Source organism: Pelodiscus sinensis, chromosome 26 (assembly GCF_049634645.1).
Source record: "Pelodiscus sinensis isolate JC-2024 chromosome 26, ASM4963464v1, whole genome shotgun sequence".
In the NCBI taxonomy this organism is placed as follows: domain Eukaryota; kingdom Metazoa; phylum Chordata; order Testudines; family Trionychidae; genus Pelodiscus; species Pelodiscus sinensis.
This window is the reverse complement of record NC_134736.1, coordinates 8230464-8252696: the sequence shown is the minus strand read 5'-3', so window position 1 is coordinate 8252696 and position 22233 is coordinate 8230464. Positions and strand designations below refer to the sequence as shown.

Genomic DNA, 22233 nt, shown 5'->3' with positions numbered 1-22233 from the left:
TGCCCCTACAAAACAGTGTCTAGATGCACTGGCTTCTTTCTCAGCCAGATCTTGAAATGGTTAGTAGTTATGGCTTGATTTAATTTGAAGAGATTAGAAGAATTCATTACAGAATAGTTTGCCAGATAAGAGTTTTGCATAGCCACTAACTCAAGGCCAATCACTTCAGGAAACAGACAAAAGAGAATCACATGATATTTGCATTATTATATTTTAAATACGGTGTTTGATTATACAAAGTATTGGTACTGCTGAGTTTACAGAGGATATGAATAAGAGGGGATGTGACAGAGATATACAAAATAATGAAAGCTGATGAAGGTAAATTGGATGATCCTATTTAAGACAAAAGCAAATGGAAATGATGAAACTGAAAGGCAGGAAGCATAACACTGATACATGAATAGTTTTGATGTCAATTGATAATGACCCTGTGAACGTCATTGCCATAATCTCGTTGGGTAGGTCTACACTATAGTTTTTTTCTGAAAAAGCTACATAAATTGCATGGAGGTATCCCGGAAAACCCCGCAGTGTAGACTTACCCATTGAGACAGAGCTTGGGAGAATTAAAAAAAAAAGATGATATTTACATAGGTAGAGAGAATATCCTCCATTATGCTCCATACATTTGAAACAATCCTCAGGCATCAGGAATTAAGCCAACCATTGACTGACCGGGCTAGGAACAAGCGCAGGTTATTCCATATATGTCCCTTCTGGGGACTCTTGTATCTTCCAGTGCTGGCCACTATCAGAGACTGGAAACTGGACTATTTGGAGCAGAGGTCAGATCTGGTTTTAGAGGTGCTATGGTGCCAATGAATGTGCTTTCCTTCCCCTGGACATGGGAGCTGCACTTTGATAATGGGATGAAAGATTGTCTAGTCTCTTTGAATAATGTTTATTAGAGAAGGCATAAGCAACAGCAAATAGAATACCACAATATTAACAGCCTATTCTCAAAAACATTTGGGGAATTCAAAGACCTTGCACATATTTCATAGAGGAGTTAAGGATTGCCATTCCATTGAGTTCCCGCAGTCGAAGAATATGCCTGCAACAACCACAAAAGAAAGCAAGGGTCAGATGCCGAGGATGGTATATGACTGACAATGCAAGAAATCTAACTTCCATTGCCCTATTGCATCTCATGCACAAGCTGTCAGGAAATGTTAATGCCATATCCAATAGATTTCCCCATAAGAGGAAAGCAAGACAATGCTTTTATGTTACAGTTCTCCACACAGCAGGAAGAAATAAAAAAGCATTAAACACAAAGAGATACTTTACAAAAATGTCCAAGCAGCACAGTGGGTTTTAATCTATTGTGGAAGACATCTAAGATTAGCAGAAGTAGTAGAGTGAGGTCTATCCCTTTGACTTCATAGCAGCTTCTGATCAAAGGTTTGTGTTATATTTTCTCTGCTGAAAGGTATCAATTTGGGAACATTGCTCCAACCGGCAGGAGTGAAGTAATCAATTGGGAAGCCTAAACCTTATCCACTGATCTTTATATAGTAGCTCAACAGGTATATTAGTATGTTCATGCTCTGCTCCTATGACTGGATTGCAGGATATATAGTAATTAAGGGGTGATACGTGGTCTGCTAGCACCGCTCAGTCTCTCTGCATACATTCTTTCCAGACATTTACACTCTTGTTTTCCTCTCAAGTCACTTCTCTGACCTCTACAGTTCGTCAAATCATACTTCCTCCTTCCATTCTTTCAACAGAAGCAACATTCTTGTAAAACAATTCCCAGAAAGCTGTCCAAGCAATCCAAAGCGAACAACACAGAAGTCCAGTGTCTCCTGGCTTCAGTGCAATGCATAGGCCCATTCACACAGCAAGGCAACTTGGACAGTTAACACTCTGCAGGCAGCAAAAGTAAAGGGCATACTTGCACTATGATACTGACTACAGCTAGATGGGTTTGGCTGGAGTTACTCCGTGAGCAAATATCACACCAGCTTAAACCCTTGGATGCCCTACCCCATTCTGTCACACTCACTCATGAGCATTTAACATTTTGTTTTGACCTTTTCAAAGCATCGCTGAGGCACCCCAAAGCCCTCGCAGCCCACCAAGGAGGAATCAAGGCTCCCAGAGCATCTGGGCTGCTGAAAAGCAGGAAACCCTGATTCCAGGCCAGTCTGTCCAGGGAGCCTGAAAGCTGGGGATTCCAAGGAGCATGTGAGTTGGGAACAGTTTCCCAACAACACTGAGGGTATGTCTACACTACCACCCTAGTTCAAACTAGGGTGGTTAATGTAGGCAACCAAAGTTGAAAATGAAGCCCGGGATTTAAATATCCCAGGCTTCATTTGCATCTTGCCGGGCGCCGCCATTTTTAAAGCCCCGGTAGTTCGGACTCCGTGCCCGCGGCTACACGTGGCACGGAGTAGGTAGTTCGGATTAGGCTCTCTAATCCGAACTACCAGAACACCTCGTTCCATGAGGAGTAACAGTAGTTCGGATTAGAGATCCTAATTTGAACTACCTACTCCATGCCGCGTGTAGCCGCGGGCACGGAGTCCAAACTACCGGGGCTTTAAAAATGGCGGCGCCAGGCAAGATGCAAATGAAGCCCGGAATATTTAAATCCCAGGCTTCATTTGCAACTTCGGTTGCCTACATTAACCACCCTAGTTCGAACTAGGGTGGTAGTGTAGACATACCCTGAATTATTCTGGCAGAACATTTTGATTTTGTGGAAAGCAAGCTTTTCTATCAATTATTGCTGCAGAAAGTTCCAGGCCAGCTTTACTAGCCAGTGCCCGTGAATCTGTTGCAGCGGAGTGAAGCTACCACATGCCTAATGATGCTCCAGAAGCTCTGGCAATGGAGGAACGAGTCTGTGCCGCTGCAGCTACCCACAAGGCTCCAAGCAAACCGACTATGAACTTGACAGCATGTCCCATCCGTCCCTACACTCAAGAGAGAGGGTGAGAGCTCTGCACTCCCTATCAGGTGCTGCCCAAGGAGATGTGGGTGGGGGAACTTTCAGAGAATTCCCATCCCTGCCCAGATCAGCACACGGAAAACAGGGAGAGAAGGAGACAATCCCTCCTTCAAAGGAAAAGGAAAAGGAAAAAAAGGATAAGGGAAGGGAAGGGAAGGGAAGGGAAGGGAAGGGAAGGGAAGGGAAGGGAAGAGAGATTTCAGCCACCCTACGAGCCGATGAGAGCATAGAGAGATGAGAACGCTAAATGATGTACTAGCCATGACTGAAATGAAATATGGAGTCTCCAGGCAGCACTCAGGCACAAAATCTTGGTGAGACTCCCAGCTAGAGAGAAGTTGCTGGCTTTTTCACAGTATCTCTAACATACACGGTATCTTCATGGCTCTGGGAGCAATGGTGTGCCTAAGTCCTTGATACCAGCTCACCCATCTTTCCCACAGACCACTGGTGGCAGGGTTAGCACTTTAGCTATAAGGAGTCTGGCAAGTTTTTCATGCCATGCTGCCTTGATTTTTATTAGGAAGATGTCACACAGGCTGGATGATGCCCAGGGATAATAATCTGCCCCATAATACCTTGGTTCAGCAGTACAAAGCTTTCCTAAAGCAACTGCCGCATTCTCCTGCACTGAGGTTTCTTTGGCTTCACCGCCTGCATGTTTTAATAAGATCATCACAACGTTGGAATTCAGCAGGGACGATGCAGCTCCAGGTACTTCGAAGCATTTGCTGAGGCAAAAAGCAGCATTCCCCACCACAATCTCATTCTCAGAGGCCAAGAGCTTCAGTAACACATCAAACTCTGTGAGAAGAGAAAGGAACAACTTGGAGGGGAGGGGTCATTGTAAGTACAGCAGGGGGCCAGGCCCCGGTGGAAATAGCTCTTTGAATACTGATGGTAGAATGAAGTAGCGGCACCTGATACCAAGTGGGCATCAGTAACTATTCAGCTCTGAGAACTGGGCAGAAAAGAAAATGCAAATTAAAGGAGGGCTCAGCAAAACAAGGAGCATGCAGCATGACAATGCTGCAACATACTGCGTTGCCTCCACCCCAAGATGCAGTTGTGGGAGCAGTCACAGGCTGCTTGCTCTGTGGAGTGCATAGCCAACCACAGGCTCTTAGGCTCTGGGAGACTGTCAACCACACTGCTTGTGCCCACTTCGCTGAGCATCACTGACACCTGGCCCAGAATAAACAATGTAGTCTCCAATCACAGCTCAGTGGCAAATGGAACAGGAGGGAATGAAATGCATCCATCTCCCCTTCTTGAGCGGAGGGCCAGATGCCGTTTTCATTAGGGATGTAAGTGTAGCCGTTTAAATGGATAACCATATGAATGAGCTTATCCGTTACCCAAATGTTTACACGCGGCACCTAGTCAGTTCCTGGGGAGTCAGCTGCCACTCTGGGCTGCTGCCATCTGATACAGAGGCAGCAGTGTGGGGCAGTGGTACACATAGGGAGCCAGCTTAAAAGCCAGCTCTGGGTACACACTGGCTCTCAGGGAATTGGCTGCTGCCCCATGTGAATTTTCCAGTGGTTACATGGTTAGCCATTTACATGCATTTTAACATCCTTAGTTCCCATGCAGAGAATTAATACCATTCTGAGTGTGATCTCTTTTCTCTCCCCTGAGCATCCTCCCTTCGCTCTGCGCCTGCTAGCCAAGGAGTCCTGAACCAAATGTGAAATTCAAACTCCAAGCAACATAAGCTCAGTCTATGGCATCTACAGCGCCAGGCTGGCCATACCACCCCCCCCCCCCACCCACCCACAAGGCAATGCATAGAGTCAGATCCTCAGCGGGCCTAAATCAGCACAGCTTTGCCAGCTCCAGGGGAGCTATGCCAATGTACACTAGCAGAGTATCTTAATAAAGAGCCATGGCGTTATTGGCAGCTCCTGCAAGCAGCAGCAGTATCTCTTAGGGCCACAGAATCAAAGCAGCATTCAGAGATACTGCTTTAAAAAAACAAAAACAAAAAACAAAAAGTGATGTCTTTCTCCTGCAGAAGATTCCCCAAGGGCTACGCAAATTTGCTGTGATTTTCTTACATTGTCCCTTCTGTTTGTCCTAATCACATCATGTTTTCCCTTTTGTTCTGCTGTGACAATAGCTTCGGAGAAGCTGGGGTGCTCCAGACTGCAGCAGGGGCACCAAAAATGATCCATTTCAGAAAGCTGAACTTGCTGGCCTGATTGGAATGTAGATGAATGTCAGAGAACTACAGTTTGACCCAAAAGTGCTCCCAGCAGCAAAACCAAATCTGGGCTGCTAAACTGAGCTGACAATATAATGTGACTTAGCAAAAGATGAACACCCAGCATGTGGCTGGAAAGCAGCACATTGTAGCATAATAAGTATCGGGAAAAAAGGAAGCTTCTCTCCACACACCGCATCAATTAACAGTACTTAATATGGGGTATACAAAGGAGAGAAGATGCTCCAGGGGGCTTTTAATCAGCCAGAGTCCTTAGGGTTCAAGTTTCTCTTGACTTTGAATTTTTTCCCTTGCAGCTGCCAGCAAGGAACTCTCCCAAGATTTCTTTGTACTTGGCTAGTGAGAAATAAAGACCTAAAAACCTAGAGATCTGTTCTGAAGCCCCCCACAAGAATGAAGTTGAAAACAAACCCCAGTTTCATTACTCTCTTTCCTTGTCACTTCATCTGCTCACATTAATAGGGCACTGTACTGTATCCCATTACCCAGCCGAACAAAATGGAAAGAAAGCAGAGTTTGGACTTAAATGATCTTTTGAGTTTATCAACGTGATCTGTATTCGGTCTCTCCTTGACAAATAAATGTCAAGTCACGCAACTAGGATTGAGGTCTCTGGGGGTACATCTACACTGCACACTTATTTCAAAATAGGCTATTCCGAAATAGTTATTCCAAAACAGCTTATTTCAAAATAGCTCGTCTACACTGCAGGGAAGCCTCAAAATTAGTCCAAGGCAGGCATCCCTAATGTAGACATGCTATCTCTATTTAGAGCCCCAGGAGGCACTAGGGAGGAATAACTTAGAATGGCCCTGGTGAGGGGCTATTTTGAAATAGCAGAAGTGAAGCATCTACACACGCCTTATTTCAAAATAGCTATTTCAGAACAAGCGTTATTCCTCATAGAATGAGGTTTACAGATTTCAGAATAAGCCGTCTGTTATTTCGAAATTAATTCAAAATAACAGAATGGCTGTGTCGATGCTCTCATTGTTATTTCAAAATAATGCTAGTTATCTCAAAATAATGGTGCAGTGTAGACGCAGCCCCAGGCTGCCCCAGGCTGCTAGAGGAAACTCTAAAGCACTCAGCCATACGGGACAGTTTTACTCAGTTCTGCATCTGAAATTACCAGACAGAGAAAAGAAGCAGCAGGTTAGACCCAGTGGAATTGTCAGGAGATCTAGATTCGACTTTCATCTTTCACATTGACTAGGTAGGTGACCCTGGGCAAATCTCTAGACTCTTCTCAAGCTTAGTTTCTCCATCTGTAAATGGTGGATAAAAACCACCTGCCAACTTTTGTACAGTGTTTAGAATTTAAGAGTGAAGATACTACGTGAGGGATGATTCTTAATATGACTGTGATACACAATGAGGTGAGCTAAACTTGTATAGATAGAAGGAGCAGGATGAAAATTCTATAAAGATGCCTCCAGAAAGCCAGAGTGTTAATTTGACAGAAAGGAAAGGGATACTTCATATGGGCAGAGATCATCAATGTGAGGTGGTATGCCCAAGAAGAGGAAAGAGAAAGATGAGACATCTGGCATCTTTGTCAATGCAATGAGGCATATCTCAGATTGGAATTAGCCACGCAAAGAGAAGCTCAACTACAACAATGGCAATCTTCAGGAATAGTAGAGACACATTTCCACAGAGTCCAGTAATGACATAGGCCATTGGACCAAGTGATCCAAAAGGTGCTGGCCGGGTTCAACCATCTAAGCACAACACAGTTTCTGTAGACTGGGGTGGACTAACTAAAGCTAGGTTTTAAAATGTTCTGAACAGTGGTGCTGCATGCAACCACAAGCTACATATTCAAGTGCTGATAACTCAGAAATACCTAAAGGTGACAATACAAAGGAAACGTTTGATGGTGACACTCCCTCTGTTATTTCACTTAGGCCAGCCTTCCAAACTTGCTGTCCAAGGGAACTGGAGCTGCATACCACCTCTAAAAGTGAGACCATTTTGATGGTTGTAAATAACTTTCTTCAGCTACTCTCAATGGGAAATTGGAACCTATTTTTTTAACCTTTTCTAATAAACTACTGACTGGTTTCCTTCCAGAGAAACATAGTTCAATGTATTTCTCCAAGTCTGGAGATCTACAGATCAAGCCATTTTACTCAGCGAAGTGCAGCCTACATATCCTATGTTCGGATACATTTCCACTTGCACACGGCTGGAAGAAGAATGAAGCATTAAGCCAGGAAGTGAAATGACGCATTGTTCTGTAAACATGCTGGTATCCTTGTGGGAGTTCAAACAGAATTAATGCTCACCTCCATTCTAGAAGAAAGAGGGCTTCTGTGATGGCAACCTTGGAATAAACCTCTGCATTCAATCTTTGGCTAATAAAATTGTCACTTACTTTTATCTGACTTCACCACCTCCTCTCGAGCCTGGCTGTTGCTTCGAGTACACACAGCAAGGGTCTTTATAGCATAACTGGAAGTGATCTGTCCACCAGCCTGGATTTCAATTAGGATATAACAATACATATATAATTTAGTTCACACAACTTTTGCAAGAATAGAAAGAACTTCACAAGTACACAAATTGAGAGACCTTTTTAGGAAGTGCTGATAATTTATAATCTCCATCGCTCTTTAAACCCACCAGCTCATAACTATGCACAGACATGGATTTTCAGTGATTCAAACCTTCATGCTATAATAATCTGACCTTTAGTAGGGCTATGTACACCCACAGGAATAAATCTGCTATGCAAATTTATATTAAAGGAGCATTGTCATAAAAGAATAGCTGATAAGCAAATAAATCCATCAAAGAGCTAGATTTACTACCCAGCAAAGGTCTTTCTTTATACTTCCATGTATGAAATTCATTGGTTCTCTCTACTCTGTGAGCACTGCAATCTTAAATCACTTCAGAGATGAAAAGCTAACGTATCTCCCATTGAGTCACCAGCCCAATGGATATTTTTTGGTTTGGTTTGTTTTGCAAATAACATTTGAAATTAAGAGCTCTAAGCACGTGCACACGGGGCATGTTATCTGATATCTAAGACTACAGAAACTAAAGTGGCAAAAGCCATCCTTCTCCCTGCACAGAACACACAGGTATGAGTGTAAAGCCAAAGCTCTGGTATTGGATTCATTTCAAAATTGAGAATTAATTCTTTCATTACCATGACAACAGCAGGACCTGGTGTACTTTTCCATGTCACTTATTATTTGTATTACAATAGCATCTTGAGTCCCAAACAGTCATGGTTCTGATCTACTAGATGCTATACAGACACATTAAAATTATTACCCCTGGCTTGTTCTGGCATTCATTTAGGAGTCAATGGAAAAGTTCCTGTTTACTTTCATGGGCTCTCATCCAAGCTCTCTATGTTAGGATCTGCATCAGTGGATTTCCGTGTTTGCTGAGAGCCCCCCCGACCAAAGTGGGGCTACTGATGAGCACTAGCATCTGCCCACATGGACACAGTTACAGAATTGGGGCTGTAGTTAAAGACAACAAACAACAGATGGGTGAAACATGGAAAAGGAGAAGGCAGCATTGTGTGTTTGTTCTCTACCTGCCTAAACCTTCTTAGCTGGCATTGGTCTGCTGGAAGCATCACAGCAGTGAGTCTTAGGAAAGGATTTGAAGGGAGACTGGTCAGTGGCTTTACAGACTTGCAAATATTTTATTTTATCTTTGAAACTTTGGGCACTGGGTAAGGACACTTTTATGAGTGATATAAACCCATCTGATTTATACCAGATGTAATATTTATAAAAAGCAATAAACCATTTTCAGTCAGTCCTGTAAGTTTCCTCTGTGTATACTACACATTTTTACAAGTGTTGGTCAAGAAACAGAAAAGAGAACATGCAATAAATATAACAGGGTATGATTTCTTCCCTCCCAGGGGAAACCCCAGAATCTGTGGGAGAGGTATGAAGTGGAATAAGTTAAGTAAATTACCTTCAAAAATCTAAGCAGTCTCTTCACCACACCTCCCTTCACTGCCTCTTCTACTGCCATTGAGCTTGCTGGCAAGATGTGACTTAGAACTCCAATGGCTCTCTTAATAAAAAGAAAAAAGAAAAAGGCAATGATTAACATGCCCTTTGTTTGTGTAGGTGGCTGGGTAAGACCAAAGTAGCAATTAAAGAGGCAAGAAAAATATGTATCAGTATGGTTCATATTAGTTTTGTCAGAAGAGAGATGATTTCTGGCTGAAACTTCATAAGCTCCTACCAGTTTGCCTTGGAAGAGCTGACATTAATGGGAGTTATACACACATATGAATGGGGGTACAATCGACTGGTTCAAGCATGACAGTTGAAACAGAAGACACCCAGTCTTCAGTTGGTGCTTTGCTTCTGGATTAATTTCCCTATCTCTGGAAGAATTTTAACAGCTAAAACCATCCTTGTGATAACATACTGTTAAAAAAATCCCTGAAAAGTTGTTCTATTCACAGAAGACAGAGCCTTTGACATCAAAATAAGCATCTCATCTGATGAAGTGGGTTTTACCCACGAAAGCTCATGATATATTTGTTAGTTTCTGAAGTGCCATAAGACTGCTTATTATCAAAAATACAGCAAGGCAGAAAATTAAGTTCTATTTGTGTTCTAGAGCAATAATATATTGTAATAAAATCATGGGTTTAGGATCTTTATGACTTTGATCCTGGTTGTGCAGGTTACCTGGTTGTGCAGGTTGATTGGAGCTACAGAGATAAATCTACATGAGTGTGATAGGTTGGCCTACACAATTCAGCAGTAAATTCAAGGCTTGAACGTGCTAACTTAGTGTGGGAAGACTGGTTACACAATCTTCTCTTAGCTCACAGGTTCCACTTACTGTCACAATCCTTCCATCTTTACTGCCAAGTAGAAACAAACACTTCCTGCTAACATCCACAGCATGCTCCTGAAACAATAAACAGCATTAGGAATTCAGATCTAAAGGGTCACAATCAAGTTTAAATTAGAAATGGCATTAAGAAGGCAATCACATGGCAGGGAAGCTTTCAAGGGAGATTTCCATAGGCACAAATGGCAGTTAGGCATGTAATTGCCAATTGTGCAGGTGAAAATCTCCCCCCTTGATCCTTATAGGCATGGGTAGTTTTGGCTTCAATGAGCTTTGGATCAGGCCTCAGACTTGCACTCAGGCAATATAGTTAAGGTCATGAAATGGAATACAATGCTTCCTTAGTGGAGAATTAATAGGATCGTTCAGATTTCACTGATCAGGTTGTGAGAGGAACTTTACACTGCACTTTCTGTGCCACAGAATATTAAAAAGACACTAAATGTTTGTTTAAAAAAAAAGTATTCAAAGATTCCAGAGTTCTCTTTGTATTGCCCAATTTTCCCTCTCTGTAAAATGATTAGAGACTAAGTGCCTTGGTAGGACAGAATGTCAACTGATGGAGAGCTAGCTCCTGAAGGACCCCTGCCCCGGTTCACTGGCAGGCTTGATATATAACAGCCATTTGTAGCAGATATGCCTGATCTGTAGCAGTGTAATTAAATTTACTTCCCAACGCAGATGGAGAGGTTCTCAGTGTCCACCTGTGGGATAAACAAAGCAGCTCTTCCAGCCTCCTAGACTATTTGAATGCTCCGTGATTGCAAAAATTAACTTCAATAAGCCCTGGATAAGAACCATACACAGTTATGAGAGAGAAAGGGTCTGCAACTTCCTGCACCTTGGAGGCTCCAGGTAAGTGGTAAAACAACCAGAAATCTGCTTCAGAAGGTGAGTACGCCTCATATGCCATACCTGAATGACCAAATTTGATTCGAGGGATAAGTTCATTATCAGGCCCAGCACTGTGAACAAACACTCTTGGTACCCTGCTGAATTGCCAGTGGAGCAACAGTCATCCTGCACAGAGAAGAACAGACAGCATGTGACTCAAAATGAACAGGTGCAAAACTACATATGTCCTCAGCCCAACTCATCTGCCTACTGATCAGTGATTGTCAGAGGCTCTGAGATCTTTTCTGAACATGCTGTTGACCTAGTACAGTGGTTCCCAAGGTGTGGTCCGACTGTACTGCAGGGGTCTGTGGAAAGTTGGGAGCTGAGAGGCTCCGTGCCAGCAGCAAGCAAGTCCCTCAGCCTGCGCTGCTTTCACCTCGGGAAGCGGAGCAGGCTGAGGGGTGTGCAGATTGCAGGCACAGCTATATTGTTGGGGGGCGCGGGAGTCCGTAAAATTGTAATAGATTGAAAAGGGGTCCAGTATGCTGGAAAAGGTAGGGAGCCACTGATCTAGTAGTATTCATTATGTTAATTACCACAAGCTTTAGAAAGGCCTGCCAGCATTCTTGGTTTTCAGCCATCTGCAGTCGGATGATTACATCAGCACATAGGTCCCCCATGATGCCAATGCACTGGGCAAGGGCTGGTTGGTTCACCTGTTTGGCAGTTTTCTTGAAAAACCAAAGGTGAAAGAAAGAATATTCAGGACACCAGTGATGAAACAATAATGAATTGCAGGCTGCACCTTTGTTATTCTTGTTGCTTTAGCTGTGAAAACAGGAACTCTGTAATTACTCCTCTCATATACATCACTCTGGCTGTGTCTAGACTACATGCCTCTGTCGGCAGAGGCATGTAGATTAGACACATAGGCAAAGGCAAATGAAGCCGTGATTTAAATGATCGCGGCTTCATTTACATTTACATGGTTGCCGCGCTGAGCCGACAAACAGCTGATCAGCTGTTTGTCGGCTCACGCGCTAGTCTGGACGTTCCCCTGCCGACATCAAAGCCCTTTGTCGGCAGCCCCGTTATTCCTCATGGAATGAGGTTTACCGGGGCTGCCGACAAAGGGCTTTGATGTCGACAGGGGGAAGGTCCAGACTAGCGTGCGAGCCATGTAAATGTAAATGAAGCCGCGATCATTTAAATCGCGGCTTCATTTGCCTTTGCCAAAAAAACAAATCTACATGCCTCTGCCGACAGAGGCATGTAGTTTAGACGTACCCAAAGGCGCAACATACTTGGCAAGTTACCTTGACTGGAGCTACAGAGCTAGATCCCTGCTTATTGTTTTGAAAATGTATACCAGTGTGGAATTAGTAATTGTGTCTCTGCCCCCTGACCTCAAAATGAGAAAACTCCATACCCCCACAAGGTCCTGCTAAAATAGCAGGACAGATCCAGGCATAGTGACAGTTGTTACAATTTCAAAGGAAAAACAAAAAACAGATGAATTCCAGCTATCCTGCCAATTTCTTGTCACTCATTTCAAACAGTGAAGAAAGAGAAGAGATTTTTCTTCTCATTATATCCATTTTTGTCTATTGCAACACATGCCTATCCTGCACCAATTCCTGCTATTCCAACAAGAGGCCAATCACTGGTACTGCAAAAGACTATGGATTGGAAATGTGAATAAATGATGGTTGAAGAAAAGATCAAACCACCATACTCATTTAATTCATGACCTAAAACTGTCTTCATATCCAAAACTCCTTAAATAAAAAACAAGTAAAATAAAATCAGTCGATGGCATGATTGCATCTGGGACAGAGTGAACTAGTTAGTGACAAGTGTATCCAAAGTCACAAGAAGAATGGGCATTGTAGGAGGAGAAGATGGGGAGAACCTACATGGGGTGAAAGTTTGGCCCTACTGAAGTCAATGGAAATTTTGCTACTGGCTTCATTAGAACCAGGATTTCATCTCAGGAGTTTTGTAAAATTGCTCTCTTGCTTCAGAGCATAAAACAACCTCTCTCTATTGGGGAGAAAACTTTCCCTTGGGGCAGGTTGCCCTTCAGCAAGCAGTTGTGGCATTTCATGCAGCTACTGGGATGGTAGGATCCCAAGATGATTCAACACAGCAATTCTTACATTCCTAGAACTGAACAGTCATGTAAATTTCAGCTATGAACAATCAGCCCCAAAGCTAAAAGGAACTAAGGGTATGTCTACACTGCAAAGTTAATTTGAAATAACAGCTGTTATTTAAAATTAACTTAAATAGCATCTATACATGCAAACCGCTATTTCAAAATTAATTCGAAATAGCGGAGCACTTAATTCGAATTTGGTAAACCTTATTCTACGAGGAGTAACGCCAAATTCGAAATAGCTATTTTGAATTAAGTGCTGTGTAGACACTTAATTCGAAATAAGGGGCCTCCAGCCCTTCCCAGGGAGCCCTGTTGGCCACACTGGGGCTAATCAAATGAACTTCACAACTGTAAAAAAAAAAAAAAAAAATGAAACTTAATCTCCTCTCCCCTAGCCCCAGAGCCATTTAAGGGGTAGACCCTGGCCACAGTGCCTATGGCAGCTCCAAGCCTGCCAGCCCAGAGCCAACAGTGGCTACCGGGGCCCCTTACCCAGTGGCCCCAAAACATGAGCCAGCAAGCCACTGGCAGCCAGCCCTCCACTGCTCCCCAGGAGCAGTCTGCCAGCTCCCAGGAGCCTGACAGGGGCTGGAGAAGGCAGGCGCCTTCCTGATCCAGGGTGGAAATCATGGACCTTATTCAGGTTTGGGGGGGATGCCCCCAATATCCATGATCTCCACACTAGATGAAGGAACAAGGCTGTCTATGGCAGGATAGCTGCCAGCCTGGCCACCAAAGGCCACATGCGAACCCAGGAGCAGGTTAGCATGAAAGTCAAGTTGGTCCGGGGAGACCCCCAACTCTGAGCCCTGAGCTTCCCCTCTCCCTTCTTCCCCTTGCTTCCCCCTTCAAGTTCCCTCCTCCCAGGTTTCCCCCTCTCCTCTCCCACCCTCTCTCTTCCCCTCTCCCACCTCCTTTTCCCAGTCTCCCCAGAGGTTCATCCCCTCCTCCCCCAGTTTTGTTCAATAAACCCAGTTTCTATTTTTGAACATACGTGTTTTTTATTTGACATCAGGAAGGGGAGCTAGGGAGGGGTAAGTGGAAGGACGTGAGGGAGAAATGGGGCATGAGCCCCCAGTGGGGAGGACCAGGGAGGCTCTGATGGCTCCTCGGGGTGGATGCTCTTCCCTCAGGGCCTCCTGGATCCTGACAGCTCCACGATGGAGCCTCCGGATGGCAGCCTGCAGCAAGTGCAGCCAGGTTGATGGTAACGACCCCACGAGACACACTGGCGTGCCCAGGGGCAGCTCTGGCTCCATGTGGCCGAGTGCTGTGGTGTCCCGAGTCTGGGCACTCAGGGCACTCCAAGACAGGACTGCTTTGCTGTCCCTCATCGAGGTAGACAAGCAAGCAGAGAACTCTGAGAACTGTCTGTCCAGGTTGGGGATAGGGTCCCTTTAAGCATGGAGCTCAGTTAACCTCAGGCAGCAGTCCCACACACTAAGTCCTAACCTGATGCCCTGCTGGCACTGGTTCCGGCAGGCTTAACTTCAGTTCAGGGTCCACTCAGTGTGGACAGCATTTTGCTATTTCAAAATAGCACATTTCGAAATAGTTTTTGTGTATAGATGCATTATTTTGAATTAGCTTAATTCAAATTAACTATTTCGAATTAAGTTAATTCAAAATAGCGCTGTAGTGTAGACATACCCTAACAGAACAGAAATTATGCAAACATCACTTTTCGTGCAAAATATGGAAAATCTATGTTCTTTCTTACCAACAACTGTGTGAACAGAGGCAATACACTTGTTGAAAGTTTGATTCGACACTGGATTTTGAACCTGTTGACAAAGCAATACATGTCAACAGTTGTGGATTAAGACAAAATTAACCTAGAGAAAAATGCACCTCGTAGTAACCAAAAGGCTGGCTCAAATTCTAAAAATTATTAATGCAATTTTAAACAAAAACAAACACCCTGGATTTTCCCAATATTCTGTTTTAATTTTGCATAACAATTTCCTTATTTAGTAAGAATTAAGAAGTCTGCCCTAAGCTAAACTTGTGCAAATCCAATGGAGTGGTCCTGGTGTGAGTGACAAATCTCAGGTTATTGTTTCATAAAAAATTCAAGATGCAAAAATCCTTCCATTTTTGCTGAGGCCTCTTATGAAGTAGTACAAGCATGAAATGGTTCTTTTGGTCCATCGGATACATGAAAACAATGTTCTATATGCAGCTCCACAAATTGTTGTTTCCTGACTTAGCATTGTGTATTCTGGGGCTAATCAAATGAACTTCACAACTGTAAAAAAAAAATGAAGTACTAGTTACTTTTCCTCCTTGATTAAGTTAGATAGCAGGTTCATGGCACAACTAGCCCTGTCATCCATAACACTGACAAATTCAATCAGAATCTGCAGCCACCTGTAAGAAAATGAATAATGTTCAAATCAGAGAGATTATACAAATATGCACCCAAGTAACATTTACAAGAACATCTAACTGATTTAGGAGCCTAAGTCCCATAGACCTCTAGTGGAATTTAGGACCAAATCCTCAGTTGATTTTAATCAGTATAGCACCATAAAATCAAGGAAGCCAAGCTAATTTACACAGCTGAGAATCTGGTATAAAGTTTTCAAAAGATTAAAGCTTAGTCACTTAGACTCATAGACCTTAAAGTCAGAGGAGACCATCATGATCATCTGGACAGGCCTCCCCAATATGGCAGGCCACAGAACCTCACCCACCCACTCCTGTAACAGACCCCTAACCTCTGACAGCATTACTGAAGTCCTCACATCCTGATTTAAAGACTTTGAGTTACAGAGAATCCATCATCTCCATTGGTTTAAATCTACAAATGACCAACGCCCCACGAACTTTCAGTTCTGTTCCTTCAGCTGCAGTTGTGGATACACAACCCCTATGAGAATAAGCATCACATGTGCATTTTGCACACCTGACTTTTCCGACAATCATGCCCAGACTCTCTTCAAAAGTAGACACAAGGATTTGTCACAGTATTTTAGACCATAATGAAATTAACTGACATTATTAATAAATAAAAGCAACCAAACTTTCCTTCAGACATAGGTCATCTCTTTAACCTTCCTTTTGATTACAAATGCCTCCAGATCAATGTTGTGCATTCTTTACTAAAGTATGTGCATCTGTTTAATCTTCTCTGCTCATCAATTATATCCAACTATTTCATTGAAACCAGCCCATTAAAATGTGTGCCCTGTTCAATTGCAGAAGTAGATGATGCTACAGTAGCACAGAGATAACAGAAGCGACGAGGAGTCCTGTGGCACCTTATAGACTAACTGAAGTGTAGTCTATAAGGTGCCACAGGACTCCTCGTCGCTTTTGCAGATTCAGACTAACACGGCTACCCCTCTGATACTTGACACCATGAGAGATAACAGACTGTGGTTTCTTTCTCCATTCAGTGAGTCATTGCAATCCTCTGAATAATCACAAATTTCAGTTATTGGATGATGAGAGACTCGGCTTGAAACTCGAAGACATTCAAAGACAATTTCATAAGCTCTCAAGTACACATATTTGACTGTCACCTTAGGGAAGGTAATTAAGTCACACTGCATAAGAAGTGCCCTGAGGTTATCTAAACAGTTCCAGTAATAAGCCCTTTTTTATTCAGTTGTGAAAATGAACTGCAGAAAGTTAGGATGGCTTTCCTCATACTCCTAAATATTGTAAGTTGAAACATGCTGCATGGTCTTCTTCTCACCATTAGGGCTGTAAATGTGTAACCATTTAAACGGTTAACTGATAAGCATGAGATTATCGGTTACTCTAACAATAACACATTGGCTCCCAGCCCCACTCTCAGGGATCTGACTGCCACCCCATGCTGCTAACTCTGTATCAAACCTAGCAGCACGGGGTGGCAACCGGCTCCTGTGAGGGGGCTGGGAGCCAACTTAAAAGCCAGCTCCTTGTGCACACTAGCTCCTAGGGAGCTGACCACTGCCCCGCACTGCTGCCTCTGATATAGTGCAGCACAGAGTGGAACAGCAGCTGGCTCCCCAGGAGCAGGGCAGAAGGCAGTGCACAAGCTGGCTTAAAAACTGGCTTCCAGCATGCACTGGCTCCTGGGGAGCCAGCTGCCGCACTGCACTGCGGTCTCTGCATTATAAAGCTTATCTTGCAGAGCCCACAGTGCACCTGGCTGCCTGGGAATGGGACTGGCAATCAGGAACCAGTCCTTGCATGAACTGGCTGTTGGCCCCACTCCTGAGGAGCCTGCTGCACTGTAGGCACTGCAGTATAAGCTTTATTCTGCAGAGCCTGCAGCATGTAACCACTAAGCTGTTTGCAGGGAGGGATAGCTCAGTGGTTTGAGTATTAGCCTGCTAAACCCAGGGTTGTGAGCTCAACCTTTGAGGGGGCCATTTAGGAATCTGGGGTAAGTCTGTCAAGGATGGTACTTGGTCCTGTCATGAGGGAAGGGGACTGGACTTGATGACCTCTCAAGGTCCCTTCCAGCTCTATGAGATAGGTATATCTCTTTATAGCTGTAGTAGTACCTGATTAACTGCTTTTTAACATCCCTACTCACCATTGTTGCTCCCTTTGGTTTAGTGTTTTTGTTTAGCTGGTGCTGTTACTTCAGAAACTTTCCAGGGATAGTTCTGATGACAAGCTGAAGAAATCAGGCATGAATTGGGGGAATCCAAGACATTATTAGGTGTAGGTTTGTGAACTTAGCACCTGTGAAAAGTACCTTAAGCCCTCTGTTTTCCTGTGGGTAGGTCACTAGCCAGAGGGCATCAGACTCAAGCGACCTGGGTTTAAATCTGCTGCTCAACCATAGACTTCCTGGGTAACCTCAGGCAAGATATTTGGTGTTTCTATGCCTCAGTTTTTCATCTGTAACGGGGCAATTGCCTCACAAGCGTGCAGGGAAGATAAATGCATTAAAAACTGTGAGGTGCTCAGATCACAAAAGTACCTAAGATACCTAGACACGCTTCCCTTGCACTGTACCTCACCCGATCGAGGGGCACCTTTAGGGAAGAGTAGAGGTAAGTATCACTGGCCCAGTCAGTCTCCGGCCTCCAAAGTTGAGGTAGACATCAACTGTGCCGATTATTACCACCCATATTAGTGGTTTCTGTCATATGAACAAGAACATAGGAAGTGGGATGCCACTACCATATTCATTTGACAGAGGTCACAAAATGGCCATCAGAGGGAACTGACTTTCAGCTCCTGTTTTCCTGAGCTACGTTCACATTCATGAGACATTCTGTGCTACAGAAGACATTCCTGTTTTCAGGTCAAAATTCTCTGCAACCTCAGGGAATTAGCATCCAATCTAACTATGGGAGCCAGTATCAGAGCCCTGTTTTGAACAGTGGTGGCCATGGGGTGAAAGGGCACATGATGGGTCATCTCGGGTGCCACTTTTAATTATACTGATTGGCTTGGAAAGGCATCATCACCCCTATGCCTGACATCTGCTGGGTGAACCACAGAAAGTCCACCCGTAAGGAGAATTTAGCATCAAGACACTTTTTGAGCTGGACTTTATTTCCCCTTGGATACTGAAGTGCTCCCCCCGGGCTTGGATAACTTGCAGATAATGGTGCCGGAAATTTTGTCCAGGAATCCTGTAATTCTAATCTAGTTCATTTGGGCCATAAATTTCAACTTCTCAAGTGACAAGGCTCACTCAGCGTGAGTTCCTTGATGTATGTTAACCGTCAGTTGCGGACTGCAAGCATACAACTGTTCATGGATTCTAGCAGAATACCGTACGTGGTTAGGTTCTGGTGCCTGACCAGCAGATTTCTTCCATTCTCAGTCTGAGAGTACAAAGACAGCAGTGCCAAGCTCTCCTTCTGAATCTCAGGCACATAAGATGATAGCAGCATGGGAAGCTGCACATTCACATCAGGGTGAGTTAACAGCAATCGCTGATTCTCCTCTGAAAAAGAAAATGTCTGTGTTGTACATCTTGTGCCATAAAATCCTTGTACAGCAATTAAATTGGAACCTGTAGAAAATCGTTCAAATGGATTAGCATCTTTACTTCATCCGCTGTACGGCCATTACTCAACATGACTGGCATACAGGAGAATTCATTTCATATGGTATTGCTTCAGGGAAAGACAAGCCTAGGATATTGCCTTCCATCCGTTACTAAGACTCCAAAATGGACCGAGCAGCTGGCTTTAGCATATACATGCAATCTTCACAATCTGTTGTTATTTGCACCAGTTCAACCTCTTGGACATCAGTTGGGTCACATGGGTGTAAATCAACACACATTTTGGCTGCAATTCTTAAATATTTTCCTTTTGTGTCATTTGCAAGGTATACTATCTCTTACCTTGCTATTCTCTTTTTGCCCACCACAACCTCTCTAGAATCACAGGGTAGAAAGCCCTGGTACACACCCATTACACTGTGCCAGTGAGTGTAGATTCTTGGGGTGCTAACAGGGTGTGCTTCATCATTCTACAGGGGCACCTATATGGCATTCAGCCTCACATTGCTGTAATTGGGTAATAAAAAGCACCTCAACTGACAAAAAGAGCATAGGCAAAAATTATAATAATAAAAGTTCTTTCCATGAGTTAAATACTATTCCACAGGGAATACTATTCCACAGGGAAAATGCACATGGAATCTCACCACCAATATTTTGCTACCACTCTTGGTACCTACACGAAACTTCCATGGCAAGAGAGCAAAATTTTGCTTGCACAATCACATACACTCTGGCTTCCTATTTTACCAGAACAGATATGAAAATACCAAACCATGTGTTTGCATCTCTCAAAGGGCCCTTCATACCATAATAAAGTGGAATGAAAACTGCAGCATTTGGAGAATGGACAGAGTTCAAGGCAAAACATCCACAGTCAGACACAAAGAGCCACAATTTTAACTTAAGTAGCTACTAGGGATGTGAATATACATGTAGACAAGGTTACACAAAGCCCTCTCTGTTGATTTACACCATCTAAGTATCCAGCCCTCTGTTTTAACAGTTAGGCTGAAATAGGTTAAAAACACACTGGAAAACACCACGAAGGCTCAAATTTGCTCCAGACATCAGAATACTTAAGTGAATAAACAGCAAGTGTCTCCTCCTTGCTGTTCTACACTCACTTTATTTGTTGAGGTACACGTTTGTGCATTCCTAGGAGGGGCTGGTTATAAGCCCTTCTTACTACACACCACTTCTGACATTAGCTAACCAAAGCTAGACATTCCAGCAGAAAGGGAAGAATTAGCTCCTGATATTTAGGTAGTAATGGTGCAAGACATTAACCCAAGACCAAATGATGTTCACAGGACTGGAGCCCACTTCAGCCACTTCAATAGCTTTAAGCCATCCATTAAAATGAGTAATAATTTCATTGCCTTGGGGATCCAGAGCCAGAATTATACATACTACAAGCGCTATGCCTATAGCGGTTGCATCTGACCTGTAAATCTGCAGTGTGCTGCAAGGTCTAGACTCAAGTACTCTGGGGAGAGATGTTAATTGAAAACAATAATTTCAAACATGGTCAGGACCATATTAATAGTACATTAACAATGATTAATGCTGATTACACAGACTTACCATTCCCATTACAGACTGCTTGCCAGAGGATGAGAAGAGAAAGGGACAATTCCACTTCAGCAGTGTTTTTCTTTGCTACAGAGAGGCCCCTGCAATGAAAATATTTATCTACAAAACAGCAAAGGAAAGAGGAAAATGTGAAGTTAGAGAAACCCCAAGGACTTCTCTACCTGAGGATTTGCCCCAGGATTTTCTTTGTAGTTGCCAAGTTCCAAAACTGGCTATTTTGATAAACATGTTTAGGAATGCTGGTTCCAGTTCCCAGTCAGACTCTTTGCCACTGGCTTTGGACCCCTGTTGAGACTGAATTCTGAGCTCATCCCTATGGATCAGTGAGAGCTGGGATCACTGAGAAGCCACACACTCAAGTGGATAAGGGGACAGACTGCTTCACGCCTCAAGCAACCACCAGTGGCTGACAGAGTGACATGGATAGACTCTGAAGGGATCACCATGATGCAACCTTATTTGGAATCCTAATGCATCACCCCCCACCATTTCAGCATCCTGAGACCACCTCAAATCTCTCTGTGATGGACCCATCTCAAGGAAACAAACATTTCTGGTTGACATATCTTTTGTGTAACATGTTGCAGCCAACACCTAACTGAGCCCTTCTCAAATATACCATCCATGAATCAATCATCTCGTTCCCCAAATAATTTTTATAAACAGATTTCAGTACTAAACAAATGGCTTTGCTCTCATGCACAGCATATTACCTTTCATCAAAGAGGGAGATTAAATAGCAGAAGGGCTTAAAGTCAAATAAGGTCACCATTGCTTGACTAGTACAGTACAGTACAATACAACAAGCAGTCAAGAAGAAACAACTAATAAGAAGCAGAAAGTATAAATCTTGGATGAGCCTTTCCCTCAAGTATAGGGCTGACATGGGTGCCCAGAAACAGTTTTGCAGCTTGCATTAGGGATCTATGCAGCCATATCCCCAAACTGGTCTAAGTCAGCATAGCTCTTTCAGCCTTGGTGCAGCTGCATCAATTTACCCCAACTAAGGATTTTGCTCTCAGTGCATTAAGTAACTGAGTTGCTGCATCTGAGATTTGTTTATGTTAAGTTTTACAAACCTGCTCTCATCTTTGCAGCTTCACAGAGGATCTAAAAGGACTAACCCTACAGAAGTATCCAGAAGATTAAGGACTGGAGCGGAAGCACAACAAGTATTTTGCTTGCCACATCCAAAAGAGCATTATTTTTCTAAAGGTCATATAGAAGTCAGTATCATCAGATGTTAAAATGCTATCACATCATCTTTGATCATTTCATCTGACTTTCAGAAGAGGTGATTTTTTTTTTAAATATCTTTTCATTTCCTCATGTTGCAATGCCCCACTGTTCTTAGGAGATGCCTTACCGTCTTATGACCTTGTTGTCATTGATGATACTGAATCCATTGTTTGTTCTAAATAAAGTTTGTTCAGTGCCTGAAACAAATCAGAGATAACTACATCAGGCCAGCAATCCATCTGACCAATATATCATCATGAAGGCACACTCCTGTTCTCTGGAAACACAGTGTTAAGTGACAAGGTCACTGATTCAACAGCTTTTGAAAAAATTAAACACATTTGCATCATAAAAAATAGAAAATCCTCTACACTGTATTTGGAGCAAAA

The 22233-nt window shown here is 43.3% G+C and overlaps 1 protein-coding gene across 3 annotated transcripts in view; it reads right to left on the bottom strand.

Moving 5' to 3' along the window:
- Positions 1-888: 888 nt before the first annotated feature.
- TTC12 (tetratricopeptide repeat domain 12) overlaps positions 889-22233 on the bottom strand; it is a 75438-nt gene continuing 54093 nt past the window's right edge. For 2 of the 3 annotated variants that reach the window (XM_006111239.4, XM_075909442.1), the window contains exons 11-22: positions 21972-22041; positions 20597-20685; positions 18778-18946; positions 15319-15411; positions 14762-14825; positions 11477-11611; positions 10959-11063; positions 10032-10100; positions 9144-9245; positions 7573-7672; positions 3544-3769; positions 889-1057 (exon numbers count right to left, since the gene is read on the bottom strand). In XM_006111239.4, the coding sequence (XP_006111301.2) occupies positions 982-1057; positions 3544-3769; positions 7573-7672; positions 9144-9245; positions 10032-10100; positions 10959-11063; positions 11477-11611; positions 14762-14825; positions 15319-15411; positions 18778-18946; positions 20597-20685; positions 21972-22041 (1298 nt within the window). In that variant the 3' untranslated portion in view covers positions 889-981. The remainder of the gene's footprint in view (positions 1058-3543; positions 3770-7572; positions 7673-9143; positions 9246-10031; positions 10101-10958; positions 11064-11476; positions 11612-14761; positions 14826-15318; positions 15412-18777; positions 18947-20596; positions 20686-21971; positions 22042-22233) is intronic. The other variant, XM_075909443.1, reaches the window with a different exon arrangement.